Consider the following 13,296-nt stretch of genomic DNA (forward strand, 5'->3'; position numbering starts at 1 on the left):
CTCGCTCCAAGCTCTGCCATGTCCCAGCCACGCTCCGGCCCAGCGTCGCCAGCGTCACCAGCGTCGCGACGGTGTTCGGAGAGGCGGGGCCGAGGCCGCTGGGGCTGCCAGGGCTGCTGCCTATTTGTTTTATTTTGCGAGAGGCCGCGCGCACATCGGAACTAATCATGCGAGGCCGTGTAATGGCGGGGATCGGGAGGATCGACCAGCGGCCGGGAGTTTCGCTTCCGGTCTGCTGCTCCCGGAGCGAACAATGTCTGTCAAGGACGAAGGGGCCGAATGGAGGAAGGGAAGTAATCAAGTGGAAAACAACTTGCCTTTGATTGAGTTTTTTTTTGTATTTATTCTATGTATAAATTACATACATTACACGACTCGTCAGCCAACAATTAAAGACAAAACAACAAATAAATAAGTCACAGACACATGTGACACTAGGGGAGTTGATCAGTTACACGTGGGCAAGGATTGTGTAAAGATCACTCCAAGAGATCACAAATTTAAAGAGATGTATTTATTCTATGTATAAATTACATACATTACACGACTCGTCAGCCAACAATAAAAAAACAACAACAAATAAATAAGTCACAGACATATGTGATACTGGGGGAGTTGATCAGTTACTCGTGGGCAAGGATCGTGTAAAGATCACTCCAAGAAATCACAAATTTAAAGAGATGAACGTTCAAAATTCAACATTACAGGTATTAACTAATGACTAATCAAGTTGAAAGGTACCAACAACACAGAGCAAAAACAAATTTCATATCTACGTACTTCACACGGTTTTGTAAAAATTCTCATTTCATTTTTTTTTGTTTCAAAATTGATAAAACGTTTGAATTAAACCGATGAGGCTATGGTAACCAAGGGTTCCAGCACTCCACTCGACTCTGAGAGCCTTTTTGTCCGCCACCTTATATTCGCTGGCCGCGCGGAGCGGCAGAGCGGCGCCGAGCCAAGATCAACAAGAAACGGCGGCCCTGTCCTGCAGTGGCGGGGATAAAAGGGCCGAATCGGATAGTGAAAAAAGGGGGAGGGCAAAGAGTCCAAGTGCTGGGTGCGCGGCCCCAGGCGGCCCGCAGGATTATCCCCACCTGCGGCAAGGTCCCGCACTACTTGGCCTACTTGGTGTGCGCGGGGACGGCGGGGACGGCCGGCACGGTCGGGGCCGGGACGAACACGAGGTGGATGGAGCCGTCCGCCGTGCTCTGGATGGGCGCGCCCAGGATCTGCCCCGACGAGGACAGCGACGCCAGTGGCGGCGGCTGGCTCTGGCTCACCGAGACCAGCTTGACGGTGGGGGCGGCGGACACGAGAGTCCCGGTGGGCACCGCGGGCTGCGCGTACATCACCTGCTGCTGGTCGGCCTTGACCTGCAGCGACACGAGCGGCGGCGGCGCCTTCACGACCAGCGGCACGTCCGTCGGCAGCGCCGAGTACCGCAGCACGTTGCTCTGCTGCAGCGGCTGCAGCACGAGGGGCGGCGGCGCGCTCTCCGGGTCGTGGTACGTCGGGCAGGTCGTCAGCGTGAGGATAGCGTCGTCCTGCGTCAGCGCGGCCGTCGTGGCCGTCGCGGCCCCGGCGGGCTGCATCACCCACGCGCCGTGCGCCTCCCCCAGCGCGGCGTGCTGCTGGGGCTGCTGGTCCGCGTGCTGTTGCTCCTCCTGGTGATGTCGCGGTTGATGTACGACCACGTGTTGCCGGCTTTGCTGCGCCGCTTCGTGCGCCGCCAACTGCGTCACGGGCTGCGGTGTCTGCGGCTGCTGCGGTGGCTGCTGATGCGGCTGTTGGTTGAGCGAGGCGTGATGTATGACGGGGGACTGGGCAGCCGGCGGCGGCAGGTACTGGGGTGATGAGGTCTGCGGCGTCTGCGCCACCGGCTGTGGCTGCTCCGGGGGTGGCTCTTCTGAGGGTGGCGGCGGCGGCTGCTGGTCTTCTGAGGGCTGCTCCACCGTCTGCGACTCCTGCTGCTGTTGCTGTTCTCGATCCTGATGTTCTTGATCCTGGTGCTCTTGATCCTGGTGTTCTTGATCCTGGTTCTGTTGATCCTGTTTGGCCTGCTTGGCTGTGGGCTCGGCGAGGTCAGCGGCGTACTCGGTGGGGTGCAGCCGCCGGCGGTGCGACTTGAGGCTGCCGCTGGTGGTGAAGGTCAGCCCGCACGTCTTACAGCGGAAGTTCTTCTTGATGTCGGGCGTGCACAGGTGGCGGCTCAGGTTCATGCGGTGCGGGAAGCGGCGGCCGCACGCGGCGCACTGGAACGCCTCCTCGTTGGTGTGGTAGCGCGCGTGCTGCATCATGGACGCGTACGAGTCGAAGGCCTTGCCGCACTCGGGGCAGGTGTGACCAGTGGCGTGGTGGCGCTGCTGGTGTAGCTGCAGGTCGCGGCGCCGCTGGTACCGCCGATCGCAGTCCGGGCACGGGAACGGCTGCTGCTTGTCGTGCTTGTACATGATGTGCTTCGTGAGGTCCGATTTGGCGACGAAGCCCGCCTGGCAGATGTAGCACTTGTGCGGCCGCTCCCCCGTGTGCTTGCTCTGGACGTGCTGCTTGAGGTTGAACAGGCTGGGCGCCTTGTGGCCGCATTCCGTGCACAGGTGCCACTTCCTGCTGTCCTGGTGGCTGTAGCGCAGGTGTCGCTGCATGTCGGCGTTGGAGATGTACCGCTTGTCGCACTCGGGGCACGAGAAGTTGCGCTCGTTCTTGTGCGCGCCCTTGATGTGGTACTCCAGGTTCTGGACGCGTTTGAAGGACATGCCGCACTCGGCGCAGACGAAGGGCCGCTCCCCCGTGTGCACGCGCACGTGCTCGTCGAGCGCGCGCCGCGTCCGGAAGGCCTTGTTGCACTCGGGGCAGATGACAGGGGCGCCGTCGTGGACGTCGCGGACGTGGTCGCGCAGCTTGCCGCGCTTGGCGAAGCTCGCCCCGCACGCCGGAACGGGGCACGTCAGCGAGCTGTCGTCGCCGCTGGCATCCGCCAACACCGTCTCCGGGGGCGGCGGCGGGTCGTCCACGTTGAAGTCGACGTCGACGTCGTCCTCGGCTGCATTGGCGTGCGCCCGGTGCACCTGCCTCTCGTGGCGCTGCAGCGACGCCTTCCTGGTGCACCGGAACGTGCAGGACGACTGCCAGCAGCGCACCTTGCCGTGCGCCGCGCCGAAGTGCACGCGCAAGTCCGTGCGGTCGTTGAAGGTCGTGGGGCACTTGTTGCACGAGAAGGGGCCGCCCTCGTGCACCTTGCGCGCGTGGACCTGCGGGCATCACCCGGCCATCGGGAACAATCAGTACAAGTGACGCAAGAAAGCCAAAACAAGAGCAAGCGGCGAAGCGGCGCCACCAACCTGCAGCAGGTCTTCGCTGACGAAGCGCCACCCGCACTGGTCGCAGAGGTGCGGCCGCTCGTTGGCGTGCACTTGCCAGTGCTGGCGCAAGGCCTCCTTGTCGGCACACGCGTGCGCGCAGGCCGCGCACTCGTACACGCTCGAGTCGTGCTTGGCCAGGTGGAGCACCTTGGCGTCCGCGTTTGGCAGCAGCAGGTTGCAGACGGTGCACATGTGGGCCACGGGCTGGGGCAGGTGCAGGCGGACGTGGATCATGAGCTCCTCCTCGGTCGGGAAGCGCTCGGCACACCGCGACCAGCCGCAGCGCCAGCGAGGCAGTCCGCCCTGCGCGCCCTGCGCGCCCTGTGCGCCCTGCTCGCCCCTCTCCAGGCGCGCAGTGTGCGTCTTGGAGACGCGGATCAGGTGGTTCCAGTAGAAGCGGCCCGACTGGAACGAGACTCGGCACATGCGGCACCGGAACGACTGCTGCGACGGGCAGATGTGGTCCCTGCAATATGTTCATTTTTGGTCATTATTTAGTAACATCCTATGTATTCATTTCATTCTTGACCAAATTATTAGATCCATGTTTAGATCAAACTAGAAACTCAAAACAAATTACCTTGGCAGTCGGAAATCCCCACATCGATCACACACAACTACTGTGTCTCTGTTTTTGGTGCGATGTGCCAGTATGTAGTGGCCATGCATTTCCTGTCTAGTGCCAGTAGCCACTTCACACAGAAGACACTGCAATGGTTCCATTGTCAGATTGCTGTCTTCCTCCTCTTCCTCTTCGAATGGTGCTGAAACTGAGTAATAATGTCAATATATTGGGCTACAACGAAAAATTCTTCAAAAGTAAGGGACACAAGATACACACCTGCCAGGCTTTTCTTCTGGGATTCTGTTCTTGTTGAAGTATCATCCGCTTTGTCTTCATCTTCTTTCTGCTCCTCTCCTTCGCATCCTATATCATATTTGTTTTCATGAGTTTTTAATGCTAAACGAGATTTGAATACTTTTTTACACTGATTACAAGAAAATACTTCTTTACAGAATTGAAAGTTACATCTAAGACATTCAAATTGGACACTATCACCTTAAAGTCAGGAACATATTAAATGAGTAATCAGTTCATTCCCAACTGCTCAAGACATAATATTTTTATTGTTATTACCTTGAAATGCAGAAGATGAGAGTTCTCTTGCTTCCTGGTCTTCTTTTAGTATAGTCATGTGATGTTTCTTTTCCCTGCAAGGTGAAAAGAGGTAATAACAATAGCTGTGCCAAGGCTGTCAAATTATGTTCTAAATACACCGCCCTAGAAATAAATCAGAAAGTGAAACTCACCGAGCTTTTGAGACACCTTTAGGATCCTAAAAAAACAAAAAAAAAAAAAAAACAAGAAGGATAAAGAATGTAAAATGAGATCAAGAAAAAGATACATAAGGTCACGAGATATTAACTCAAAGACTCACCTTTGAGGAACATAAAGAAATCTTCCTTTTTTGACGTTTTTTCTCAGGCGAAGGCTTCCAATCGTCATCAGATGAAGGTGAAAAATCAATGGCCTCATCATCCTCTCCGTCACTTTCCTTGACCCAGGTAGGGTCATCAACATCTTCGATAGCCTTGACATTGTCAAGGTTAGTTGTCTTGTTAATCACAGATTTAGATTTGGTCTCACCACCTTCAAAAGTAATTACACTAATGAATGTGCCTTACTCAACTTTACATTCCTTTTACGGCTCCAAAAATAGTAAAGCAAATACATACGACTTGTTGTTCCAACAGCAGCTATAGGACGCTTATTCCTCAATTTTCTGCAATATTGCTCCTCTGGCCTTTTCCCAATATGATCTTCCTTCAATGAATTATTGTCAATTTTTCTTTCAGAATTTTTCAACTCAAATTGAGACTTTGGAGGCAATTGGGCTGCATCACTGTCATTTGAGCAGCTAAGGGGGTTTCTGAAAATAACAGAATCAGATCGTAAGTTCCATTCAGTAAGAATGAGAAAATATTTGACACATAAGCATGCTTAGGTGACAAAATCATTCTTTATATACACTTTTCAGTGTAATGTCAAATCATTTTACTTACCTGTGCAGATAAATGAGAATAGCAGCAACATGTCCGCATTTTCCTAATCCACTACGGACACAGGTACAATTCGATAGAAAACTTTTCTTCTTGTTTTCGTCAATTTTAATACAAACAGTAACATTTTTGGAATGTGAAGTGTCTTGGCAGGTTGCTGAAACATCATAGCATTCTCCAGCAGATCTGCACAGCACTTCGACGTTCGCAACTTTATTATCATTGAAGATTTCTTCTCCTTCGATGAGGCAAAGCCTATCGCCACCAACAAAATCTAAAATATCAATGTAAGATACTAAAATCATAGTATTTTGATCAGAGAGGGTGGGTAACCACGGTTATAAACAAAAAACAAAATTCTATAGCTCGTACTGGTTAGTACTGGTAATCACTATTTTCAAAGTGGTCAGAAATGGACGATTCAGAGACGACTGAAAACCGAACCTCTTTAGGAAGATACCTTTAAGGACCGCGAAACAATACCAACGTTTTAAATGTAATCAGCATAACTATATCGTTGAATCAGCTCAGGGTTGGTGATAAATAACAAAAACTCAAGTTGAAAACAATTATTCAAAAATATAGATTAAATCCTGTAACAAACAAGATTAACGCAGAGTTTGATGGCGATAGTCTAATTTTGTTTAATGGTTGGTTTCGTTGTATGCTAGGTCGGTGTTGGGTAACTTTGGCTTTTTGCGGCACTAGTCTTTTTCTTTTCTGCTTCTTCAATCACTTCCCTTCCGTCCGCTGCCACTTCCTGCCCTGTTCTCTGCTCTCCTCTCCTCCGGCGGTGGGATCATGGCGACGGTGTAAGTTGATCCGCATTGAACACAGCGAACGCCAGTTTATTTCTAGTATCATCCCAGTGAATCAAAAAATATCATCATGCCGGGAATCCCGGGTTCGCTTACTTTCGACGAGTATGGTCGTCCTTTCATCATAATTCGTGATCAGGACAAGCAGAACAGATTAACTGGCAACGATGCTATCAAGGTTTGTTTCATCGTTCTTCGTTGGTGAATATTTTCTTATTGCGGAGTTTTTCAGTTCAATTCGATCGCATTGTCGTGTTAAGTGCTTGACCATTCACGTTAATGCAACTACAATTGGTGCATCAGCTTTGCCGATTTTAACCTTTCTTTGTTATGCGGGCCCCTGGAAGTTACAGGTGTGCACCCGGCGAAACTTACTATTTGTTTCTGAGCGCTATTGTTGGGAAATGTTCCGCTTTCCGAAATATTCTAGTTATCTAAGGGTTATTTTCTGTTGATCTATATTGTTTGAAGTTGGTAACTTTTATCTCTTATGTTGTTCAATTTGCCTTAACCCCCAATTCCACCTAGATCTCTGGCGTCAATTGTTAATTTTAATTTTTTCAATCTCTATGAGACATGCCATCAATTTTATTGTGGAATCGGTTTCTTTCAAATTGCAGTTCATTTTGCTGCTTTTGAGAAAATTGTGGTTAGATGGTTGAGTCATGTGACTCATTCCTTTCATGTTTCATGAGGTAGCTATGTTTCACCTTTTTGTTTCAGTCTCACATCAGCGCTGGGCGCCAGATTGCGAACACACTGCGATCATCGTTGGGCCCCAAAGGACTCGATAAAATGATGGTGTCATCTGATGGGGACGTTACTGTGACTAACGATGGTGCCACTATCCTGAAGATGATGGATGTTGATCATGAAATAGCCAAGCTCATGGTTCAGCTTTCCCAGTCTCAAGATGATGAAATCGGCGATGGAACCACTGGTGTTGTAGGTAGGTCTCATTGGACATCTTGAGTTAATCTTGTCTTTGTATTTGTGTAACCGTCCTCTTTCCCCCAGTGCTGGCTGGAGCTCTATTGGAGCAAGCGGAACAACTTTTGGATAAAGGCATTCACCCCATTCGCATCGCTGATGGATTTGAGCTGGCTGCACAGTTTGCTGTGAAGCACTTAGAATCCATTGCTGACAGTTTTCCTGTAGATGCCAAGAACCCGGAGCATCTTATTAAAACTGCCATGACTACGTTAGGCTCTAAAATGTAAGGAAATATTTTTATTTCTATTTCTAAGCTGCAAGTACACTCTGTGTGGACTTTGATTGTGGGTTCATTACTTTGAAATCTTGCTAGACCATATCCACTCTCTATTCCCATCTTCTGCCTTATCAGAAGTTTGATTATTCAGTTTGGTACATTTATATTCTTGTATTATTCTTTTAATCTTGCGTATGCAATGTTCAGAGAATGGTTGGAATTATTCCCTCAATTCTCTGAATTTTGCTAGAACGATAGGAGTGTTTGAGTTGTCATTAGTCTTGTAGAATGACAATATAGAAGCTTCTTACAGTTTCTGTCTGTTACTTTCTATTTGCTAATGAAGTGAGTCTTGTGTTAACTGATAATTGTTCGATTTACAGTGTCAACAAATGCCATCGTCAAATGGCTGAAATTGCTGTGAATGCTGTCATGGCTGTTGCTGACATGGAGAAGCGCGATGTTAACTTTGAGCTGATCAAGATGGAGGGCAAAGTTGGTGGCCGCTTAGAAGACACCATGCTTGTCAAAGGGGTGATTGTTGACAAAGACATGTCACATCCTCAAATGCCCAAGGTGAGTTGATGAGTTTATTGCACTATGTAGACCTGAAGAACCGGTTGGCTCTGATTAGGCTATAATTGTGCTAAATAATCGTGGCTTCATCCATATGGGGGACTTATTTTACATATTCCTTTCACTATAGTGGACCACACATCAGTTTCATCATGCATTATGTTTGTTCTGTTTTAGATCTAAAACTTTTAGTTAATATTCAGTCTGAACCGTAATCGTGAGTCTGTTTTGGCTCCAAACCATTGGTGGGTCTGTTTTCTATGTTTTTCCCTGATGTGAAACACACACGAGGTATATTTTTTGTGTGTGCATCTAATTCCGCACAAATTAGACTTCAGTTCAGATTCCGTGTGCACTGAAGGGGACAAATTGTGCAAGACTATTTTGGATCCAAACCATTGATGGGACTGTTTCCTATGTCCTTTTCACTGATGTGAACCACACACTAGGTTTATTTTTTTTTCATGTACATCTAGCTCTGCACAAATTAGACTTCAGTTCAGATTCCGTGTGCACTGAAGGGGACAAATTGTGCGAGACTATTTTGGCTCCTAACCATTGATGGGACTGTTTCCTATGTCTTTTTCACTGATGTGAACCACACACTAGGTGTTCATTATCTAATACAGCACAAAATAGACTTCAGTTCAGATTCCATGTGTGCTGAAGGGGACAAATTGTGCAAGATTATTTTGGCTCCTAACCATTGAAGGGACTGTTTCCTATGTCCTTGTCACTGATGTGAACCATACAGTTTATTGTTTATAAATTTTTGCTTATTGTGCTAAGGAAGTTGCTCACTAGTAAGTGTATAAAGTGTAAATTTTGACTTTTGTCCTTTAACTTGATGAATTGTTTATTTTAGGTACTTCGAGATGTGAAGCTTGCCATTCTCACATGTCCTTTTGAGCCTCCAAAGCCCAAAACAGCTCATAAGCTGGATGTCACATCTGTGGAAGACTACAAGGAGCTTAGGAAATATGAGGTGGAGACTTTCCTCAAGATGGTGCAGCAGGTCTGTTTTTGTTACTTTTTGTATTAAAGCAATAGGTCAAATTTCCTAATGCAAGTGCACTCAGTCTGACTCTTCATGTAGAGTATGGACTATTTGACTCTTGCTATATTAAGTCAATCAATCCATTCCTTCTTTCTGAGCTTATCTTAAAGTTGGTCATATTGTTTGATACAGATTATCTTTATTGTGCCTCTCTAAAGTGCTCTTAAGTTCTGATTATCTCTTTACTAATTTAATATTTGCCCCCCAGGTTAAGGATGCTGGTGCAACCCTAGCAATTTGCCAATGGGGCTTTGATGATGAAGCAAACCACCTTCTCCTTCAAAAGGAACTGCCTGCTGTTCGCTGGGTTGGAGGGCCAGAGATTGAGGTGGGTCCGCTGCAAAACATGCACTTCTCTTATGTGGCTGCCCGATGATTAGAAAGCGCAACGCAAAGGGAGGCTGTCTAGACGTTCATCCAGCTTCTACCTTTCCTGTCACCTTCTCATTTCTGCTGTTGTCCTCTACTCCTGTTCTCTCCTTGTCTGGTTGAGCTCTAAGACAGATGTTGCCCTGTGTGCGGCAGATTATGAGAGCTGAGGGCATATTTCTTGTTGCCTATCCTTCCCGTGTAGATTGCTGGTAGCTTGAACTTACTTCACTTGTTAAATTCCAGCTCATCGCCATTGCCACTGGAGGTCGTATTGTCCCCAGATTTGAAGAATTGTCACCAGAGAAGCTAGGTCATGCTGGTCTTGTGAGAGAGCTTGTCTTTGGAACTACCAAGGAGAGGATGCTGGTTATCGAAGAATGTAAAAACTCTAGGGCTGTTACTATTTTCATCAGAGGTGGAAACAAAATGGTCTGTATGCTTTACTCTGAATTCCCTCTGACCATAAAATACGGGAAATGAATTTAACTGCTTTGTGTTCACAGATTATTGAAGAAGCTAAGCGGTCTCTCCATGATGCACTCTGTGTAGTTCGCAACCTTGTTCAAGACAACAGGGTAGTCTATGGTGGAGGTGCAGCTGAAATTTCCTGCGCAATTGCCGTCTCCCAGGAGGCTGACAAGGTCAGTATTTTTATTAGGATTCTCTTTGCCAGTGGTGTTCACTGAGGCAGACACTGCCAAATCCTACTGCCAAAACTTCTTGCTCTTTTTAATGTTGTTATTCTTTTATGATGCTGATTCTCATCTTCTCCTTTTCCAGATCTCAACTCTTGAACAGTACGCTTTCCGTGCCTTTGCTGATGCCCTGGAAATGATTCCTTTGTCTTTGGCTGAGAACTCAGGTTTATCCAACATGGAAACTTTAACTGAAGTGAAAGCCCGACAAGTGAAGGAGAAGAATCCAGCTCTTGGCATTGATTGTATGCTTAAGGGTACTTCAGGTAAAGAGACTGTTTTGCAGTTTTCCCTATCTATGATTGTGTTGCCAATGTTTTAACAAAATTCCATTTGTGTTTCAGATATGAAGGAGCAGCACGTCATAGAAACACTTCATAGCAAGAAACAACAACTTCTTCTTGCTACACAAATGGTTAAGATGATTCTGAAGATAGATGATATCCGTTCACCAGCTGATCATTAATCTCTCCTTTATCTCATGTGTGGTGGTGTTGACCACTGTGATACAGTCATAAAATTAAGTACTATTAGTATTTTATGAGATTCATCATCATCTACTTATTTTTCAGCCTATGGTTCATTCCAGTATACAAAATGCATTTGAGCTGTTGCTTCACTTACCAATATTTTCATATTCCCAGTGTCACATGTATTTCAATTGCAACTTTTATTAACCATTAATTTATAATTGCTTCTTGTTGTTGGCTGTTTGTGTTTGAGCCAATAATGTAACACCACTGTGATCAATAATTTGCAAATTTGTAATAAACTCATTTGAATAACTGTTAATTTGTACATTTCTCTCCTCCAACCCTATCAAATTATGTAAGCTAATTATCTACAGTTTGATACACTTAATTATATCTTGATTCTGGTAATTTGATGCTGAGGATTGGTTCATCAATGAAAATAAGCTCACATACAAGAAACGAGATGATTTAATTAAGAATTAATGGAAATATAAATATACAATCTTATTCATTGATGATGAAACACATGTGAATGTTCAAGTCAAGTAGCACTAACTGTTAAAACATACCAATAGATTCAGCAAGAACGACATACATCTGGAGAGTGATTACACCAAACAGTATTGTAACAGCTGCTTTAAGGGACAGAGCCGACCAAGCACCAATAGCCATCACTTCTACAACATACTCCATGACTAGAGGCTTGTAAATAGTAGCTAGGAGAAGTACTGTAACGATGGGAACAAAGGATTTCTTAAGATCATGCCTGGTCCACATCCACACGAGAGCTGCAGTTTTTACATGCTGAACCTGCATGAGCAAAAACAAAACATTCATGAGATAGACAGGCCCTTGACTAGAGTTAGATTATGAAATTAACATCTCAACTCACCAGACTTATATTTGACTCCAAACATTTCTGGATGTATTTCCAGTGAAATTCAGACCCTCTGGCGCCTACCCATAGTAAAAGGCCTCGGGTTAAAAGTAACTCTGCTCCTCCCCAGCCAACACCAGCTGTCACAATTTTAGCATGACCCTTCCCAGGAATACCTGATAAAATAAGGTACATTCCCACCAGGTCCAACAAGTCTACCGTGGCTTTAAAAAATTCCTGCGAGAAATACAAAATAAATTTATGTACCACATGAAATGCAAACAGCATAGAGCTTTCATTAAGAGCAAAAAATAAAAATTGAAATTTATAGGGGCTACTCACGGTAAAGAGATCAATCCCTGCTACACCTGGCCCTTCACTTGTGGGAAAAAATGTTGCTAAAATCAACATTTTCACCAATTGAGTGAAGGCATAAATGAACCCTGCCTGAATACATTTCCAAAATGCCCCGTACTCTCCCCTGCAAGAGTAAAAATAAATAAAAGAGAAACAACATTATTAATACATGGGATCAAAAACATCCTCCAATAAGTCATAAGACAACATTTGAAATGAAGAGTTCGGGGATAGTCCTAGAATAAGGTTATGACACCTATACTTCCAAATTAGTGAATACTTGAATACTTACAACCCAGAAAACTTGTAAGTTAGATAATATGGCACATACACTAAGGCCACACAATTTCCAAAGTGATAGAGGGTCATTGTGGAAGGAAAGTAGTTATTTTACACCGAAAACCATTGAGTAAATTGGGGTTATCCGGTGTGACTTATCGTCTGCCACCGTCGACTCCCCCTTCCCCCTTCCCCTCTTCGCCGTTACTTCATTTGAGGCGGCGTGTTTGAAAAGTGCGCTCAGGAGAACAATAAAGTTGAGTTGAGGTACAGACTAGACCTCGGAGGCGTCAAAGTTGAGGGTGATTGTCCATTCTTGTTTTATATGGGTATTAATGAATGGAATGTGTCTCTGGTGTTTCGTGAAAAGGTTTAGAGGAAACTAAGACAAGAGGTTTTCATTCAGATTAATATAAATTTATCTAATTATTTTTTTACAGAAAATATGGGAAGAAATATATACAAGCATATAATGACAATTTTAGTTAACGTAAGAATGATTGAGGCTACATTAAAAATTAAGCCTAGTCACACATCACCACAACAGCAACACATGAATGAAGACAGCTTTACAATGTTTCATTTATTTAAAATCTTAATTTATTTTCTTAAACAAGCAATAAATCATGTTAAAACTATATTAAATATCACTGTTCAACAATGAAACAAGTATATTTGTTGCTTCATCCCTAGCCATGAGAATTTTGTGTCAGTGTAGTAACACATTTATAGCTGACAAAAGGCAAAAGTTCAAAAGAAGTTTAAAAACTTCATTTTTAATGCAATTGTCTAAAAATGGCTTCAGCTCAGATAAAACCAGCAGTCAGACACACCAACAGCCACAGTTACTTAAAATTGAATGGATCTGATTACAAATATGCATTTAATTATTGTAATTAATTAGTAATTGATAGACCGCAGTTTCAGTGTTGTCAAGCATCTAGACGAGACTTACTAAAGTGTGCGCTTAGGGCACAACTCACAAGTTAGAAAACACCAGGCAGATACAGTAAGAATTAAATAATTGAACACATTTGTGGGCATTAAGGGGGGATACACCCATACAAATTTGAGAGCAATCAGTTCAAAATACCTTCCGTGTTCCCCTTTTGTTTGCGCCTCAATGCTTTACCAGCCCTTATTTTTCACAATTTGG

The 13,296-nt window shown here is 45.4% G+C and overlaps 3 protein-coding genes across 4 annotated transcripts; 1 reads left to right on the top strand and 2 right to left on the bottom strand.

Moving 5' to 3' along the window:
* Positions 1 to 339: 339 nt before the first annotated feature.
* On the bottom strand, positions 340 to 5,809 carry LOC117646206 (putative zinc finger protein 840). The gene is made up of 9 exons (XM_034387013.1): positions 5,430 to 5,809; positions 5,103 to 5,296; positions 4,805 to 5,016; positions 4,677 to 4,702; positions 4,504 to 4,577; positions 4,207 to 4,293; positions 3,946 to 4,135; positions 3,345 to 3,831; positions 340 to 3,254 (listed from the first exon to the last, which is right to left on the bottom strand). The coding sequence occupies exons 1-9, from the start codon at positions 5,729 to 5,731 to the stop codon at positions 1,128 to 1,130; spliced, it is 3,699 nt and encodes a 1,232-aa protein (XP_034242904.1). The 5' UTR covers positions 5,732 to 5,809; the 3' UTR covers positions 340 to 1,127.
* A 317-nt stretch (positions 5,810 to 6,126) lies between these two features.
* On the top strand, positions 6,127 to 10,761 carry LOC117646444 (T-complex protein 1 subunit epsilon). 2 transcript variants are annotated; one of them, XM_034387373.1, is made up of 10 exons: positions 6,127 to 6,238; positions 6,968 to 7,193; positions 7,262 to 7,460; positions 7,838 to 8,030; positions 8,896 to 9,045; positions 9,296 to 9,415; positions 9,703 to 9,888; positions 9,963 to 10,100; positions 10,240 to 10,420; positions 10,499 to 10,761. In XM_034387373.1, exons 2-10 carry the CDS (start codon positions 7,040 to 7,042, stop codon positions 10,618 to 10,620), a joined length of 1,443 nt encoding a protein of 480 aa, XP_034243264.1. In that variant the 5' UTR covers positions 6,127 to 6,238; positions 6,968 to 7,039; the 3' UTR covers positions 10,621 to 10,761. The 2 variants fall into 2 exon arrangements, with proteins under 2 accessions (XP_034243264.1, XP_034243263.1); XM_034387372.1 differs by having other exon boundaries at positions 6,167 to 6,422.
* Positions 10,762 to 11,077: 316 nt separating this feature from the next.
* LOC117646445 (transmembrane protein 147) lies at positions 11,078 to 12,336 on the bottom strand. The gene is made up of 4 exons (XM_034387374.1): positions 12,154 to 12,336; positions 11,847 to 11,985; positions 11,520 to 11,741; positions 11,078 to 11,437 (listed from the first exon to the last, which is right to left on the bottom strand). Exons 1-4 carry the CDS (start codon positions 12,228 to 12,230, stop codon positions 11,186 to 11,188), a joined length of 690 nt encoding a protein of 229 aa, XP_034243265.1. The 5' UTR covers positions 12,231 to 12,336; the 3' UTR covers positions 11,078 to 11,185.
* Between the last annotated feature and the right edge of the window lie 960 nt (positions 12,337 to 13,296).

Source organism: Thrips palmi, unplaced genomic scaffold, assembly GCF_012932325.1.
Source record: "Thrips palmi isolate BJ-2018 unplaced genomic scaffold, TpBJ-2018v1 HiC_scaffold_19, whole genome shotgun sequence".
Taxonomy (NCBI): domain Eukaryota; kingdom Metazoa; phylum Arthropoda; class Insecta; order Thysanoptera; family Thripidae; genus Thrips; species Thrips palmi.

Coding starts and splice junctions, on each gene's coding strand:
- LOC117646206 (XM_034387013.1), bottom strand. CDS start 5,731: ATGATTTTAGTATCTTACATTGATATTTTAGATTTTGTTGGTGGCGAT. Junction 5,017..5,102: donor TGCTGTTGGAACAACAAGTC/GTATGTATTTGC, acceptor TTACTTTTGAAG/GTGGTGAGACCAAATCTAAA. Junction 4,136..4,206: donor CCAGAAGAAAAGCCTGGCAG/GTGTGTATCTTG, acceptor ATTATTACTCAG/TTTCAGCACCATTCGAAGAG.
- LOC117646444 (XM_034387372.1), top strand. CDS start 6,315: ATGCCGGGAATCCCGGGTTCGCTTACTTTCGACGAGTATGGTCGTCCT. Junction 6,423..6,967: donor CTGGCAACGATGCTATCAAG/GTTTGTTTCATC, acceptor TTTTTGTTTCAG/TCTCACATCAGCGCTGGGCG. Junction 10,101..10,239: donor TCTCCCAGGAGGCTGACAAG/GTCAGTATTTTT, acceptor CTCCTTTTCCAG/ATCTCAACTCTTGAACAGTA.
- LOC117646445 (XM_034387374.1), bottom strand. CDS start 12,230: ATGACCCTCTATCACTTTGGAAATTGTGTGGCCTTAGTGTATGTGCCA. Junction 11,986..12,153: donor ACTTACAAGTTTTCTGGGTT/GTAAGTATTCAA, acceptor TTACTCTTGCAG/GGGAGAGTACGGGGCATTTT. Junction 11,438..11,519: donor TGGAGTCAAATATAAGTCTG/GTGAGTTGAGAT, acceptor TTGCTCATGCAG/GTTCAGCATGTAAAAACTGC.